This window comes from Gavialis gangeticus, unplaced genomic scaffold (assembly GCF_001723915.1).
Source record: "Gavialis gangeticus isolate Ggan-Ray unplaced genomic scaffold, GavGan_comp1, whole genome shotgun sequence".
In the NCBI taxonomy this organism is placed as follows: Eukaryota; Metazoa; Chordata; order Crocodylia; family Gavialidae; genus Gavialis; species Gavialis gangeticus.
Window position 1 is genome coordinate 25,284,386 of NW_017728993.1, and position 3,465 is coordinate 25,287,850.

Sequence of the window (3,465 nt, forward strand, 5' to 3'; positions counted from 1 at the left end):
AAGTCTCTTCTGTTGAGTTGTTGTTATGTTTTCATTTGCTCTTATTTTTCTCTGTTACTTAATTGCTTCTCTGGAAGATTGGTCATCTATGCCATGCCATGCCAGCCAGCACTGCCAAAGTACAGCCAGCAAAGTACAGCCAGCACTGTTAAAATTCCCCTTTGGGCTTTAAATCAATGGGGATAAGTAGGAAGGAGGGGCAAGGTCATAATGTTTCACTAAACCTAAACCAATTATCAACATGACTGTAGCTTGACTGAAGTCATTTCTGAAGAGTAAAGCAAACCAGGTTATTAAAAGGAGGAACTGTACGTATGGCCAAATTCCTCTAATCTGGACTTGTAGGGCTGCGTTCTGGGACAGCAAATCCCCACTAGGTTTCTATCTAGAAAAAAGATTATACAGGCTTCACAAGAAACCTGAGTAAATGCCAGCTCAGGGTAGTAAGTCTTTTGGATGACCTTTACCTCTGGCACTGAAACAAATGGAATCAGCCCCACAAGTCTGAGGTAAATGGCTGGCTTTGGAGAGTTCTTTAGTGGTCTTCATAGTGGATCACAGTAGACCCACTTTCTGGGGTTCTGGTTTCTTCAAGTAGTGAGGGGAGATGTGGAAGCCCCAATCCATGGTTTTGCATGCTAGTGCCTGGATGAAGAGTTGGCATTTTGAAGGAAGGGACAAGGTTCCCTGCAGGTAGAGACTGAGAGAAGAGCAAGTGATCTTATTCTTTCGGTGTTGCAGCAGTCTGTGAAGAGGCAACTTCTGGAGCTGCAAAGACAGAAATTATTAGGAGCGTCTAACTAGCATGTGTTTGCTAGGAGAGCCAATTGGATGTACCCAGTCTAGAATTTAAGCCATGTTCTAAAAACTTTTTACAAGAGTCAAATACCCTATTAAACAGTTTTGGGTTTTTTTTATTATTCCCTTCACTTAAGCACCACCTCGCTGGCCTGTCTTTATATCTATTGAAAGGAGTAAGTCACACATTTAATCTTAATGTCTTGTCTATAGGTCACAATTTCATGGCTATGTCATTACAATAAAGAGGAATTTTGAGGTGCCAGCTGACATGGTTCATCCTTTATATCTAAATCCATTGGTAGTTACAGCCATGCAATCCCACTAACCAGTACAGTTGCAACTAACACAGGTTTACACATTCTAATGTTAACAGGAGTCAGTTGCTAGTGATGGATGTAGCAGTAGGCCTACGGTGAAGCCACACAGTTGAGCTGGGATTCAAATGGAGGAACAGACTAATGACAGATACCAGACAAGCATTTAGGGAGAAAAATGCTTTGCACTCTTATACACTGTACAAATGCAGGAAAAGTCACTTGGAAAAATTAAATGATGAAAATGAAACCTGTTTGCTATAAAACAGAAGCCAATAGTGTTTAATACAGAAGTCCCTTTCCATTCTATTTATTATTTCTGGACAAAGTACTTTAGAGACTTAATTTGAAAGGCACAGAGAAGTAACAGCACTGTAAGGGGAAACATCTGCCTTATGAGCAGGCCTTAAGGAAATGGAAGACATCTTTTTATTGGGGAGAAACTGCTGTGTGTCAGCTTCCATACAGCTCTTAACAGAATAGGACTTTGACGCAATGGCAAAGAGGCCAAGACAACTGGGGATCTTGTTCCGCTACAGCACTGGTTTCCAACCCTGGGTTGCAACCCAAATGAGGGTTGTGGGGGCAATGCCAGCGGCGCTGCACTGCATGTCAGGAGCTCCCTCACCCCCGCGCTCCACTCCCAGCAGCAGGGCGTGGGGAAAAAAAAGGTTGGGAACCACTGTGCTACAGCCTTCGTCTGCCTTTGCAGCCATTGAGTTATAACATCTTCCGCCTGCTTCAGCATTGAGGACTTGCAGACCCATGGCTGGGGGCTGGGCAGGCTTATTACAGTGGCGACCTCTACTCACCATGTCACAGTAGTACTGTCAAAGGATGCGTGTGGCTTTTCAGGAGAGAAAGCATTGCCATCTGCTCTCCTCACATCCTGGTGAAGTCTGCGATTGCTTATTTCACAGCTAACCTTCCCTGAAGGTCATTCCACTACCCACCACCTGTGGACGTGCTGGGTGGCCACACAGCTCGGCCACACAGCCTAAAGGAATAAAAGAAGGAAAAAAAACCCAAAATCATGAGAGTCCAGTCAGGCAGTAGCTTGTACTCAGCAGGGTAACCAAGCTCTGCTATGAGACATGCCAAAGTTACTGCATCAGTTTTAGTTTTCTGTTGGAACAGTCAGAGAAACCATTTCATCTACAGATAGTTAAGCAGATCGTTATTTTTCAGACCTGCATCCTGCCGCGTCCAAAAGACTCAGAGGAGCTAGTTGAGAAATACAATCCAAGAAGAACAGATCAGGACTGTGCCACCTCCTTTCTATCCATGTTCCCACATCTGCCTGCCTGTGCTACACCTCACGTGCAGTTAGATCTCTTCACCATTTCCATCTTCTGCTTTGGGGTCATTTGTATGGACTAAGAGCACTAACGCGTGGACTAAAAGCACTTCTAGAGGCAGTGCTCAAGACGTTTCGAGTTACAACGAACGGCACTTACGATGTTTATGAGTTGACACCGTTTTGACTTCCTGACGTCAGTATCGACTTTATGGCGCTCGATGCGACTAGATGCCGTGCCAGCGAACAAGTTTGCTGCAACGCCCATCTCCCCGGAGAACATCTGCCCACACGTCCTTGGACACTTTTTTTCAGAAAGCAGATGAGACTCCAGAAAAACCTGCAGCCGAGACTCCAGCCAAGAGCCCTTCAAAAAGTCCAGCACAGTCACCTCAAACAAGTCCTTCCAAATCAGTACGATTGCTATTTCCACTGTAAATACATTGACGTAGCTATACTACCCGTCTACGATTGACTGACTACAAAGCACCATTCTTGCAAGTCCGCGTGGTGCAGCGCTCCGGGGGGCAGTGACCGCGAGGGGAGTCCTGGGCTGGGGGCCATCACGGGCGGGCACAGGCCAAGGCAGGAGCCGGGGGCAGAGCTGCGGTGCGATCCGACGCACCACGTCGCTAGTCCGCGCCGGGTCCGCACTCCCACCCGCCCACGTGGGCGCGCAGCAGCAACAACCGCTTCCGGTGCTCTCGGGGAAGCTTCTGGCAGGAAACGTGCGCCTGCCCCTCCCCGGTCCCGGCTGGGAGCACGGGCCTGGCGCTTGAGTTCCGCGCGGCGGCAGGGCCGTTCTCTCGCTTCCCATCGGCACGTTTGCTTGTTTGATTTCAGCCCCCACCCCTCCTCCTCCTCCGCACGCACAATTGCTTGGGAGGGGGTGTCGCCACATGCAAAAGCACGCGCGCCTGTCCCTTTAAGGACAAGTAGGACTCCCCCCTTCTCTCCCACGTGCGTGCGGCACGCTGGGATACGTAGTCTCGAGTGGCGGCGCCCCTCCGCGCATGCGCGGATCAGACCCCGCCCCGCCCCCGCGGCTGTGGG

The 3,465-nt window shown here is 48.9% G+C and overlaps 1 protein-coding gene across 1 annotated transcript; it reads right to left on the reverse strand.

Moving 5' to 3' along the window:
• Positions 1-545, reverse strand: TMEM69 (transmembrane protein 69; the record flags this gene model as incomplete). The annotated part of the gene is given in 4 exon segments (XM_019528311.1): positions 1-197; positions 199-300; positions 302-382; positions 384-545. Coding segments are annotated over 4 exon segments (456 nt in total), but the record flags the coding sequence as incomplete, so codon positions are not given.
• Positions 546-3,465: the final 2,920 nt, after the last annotated feature.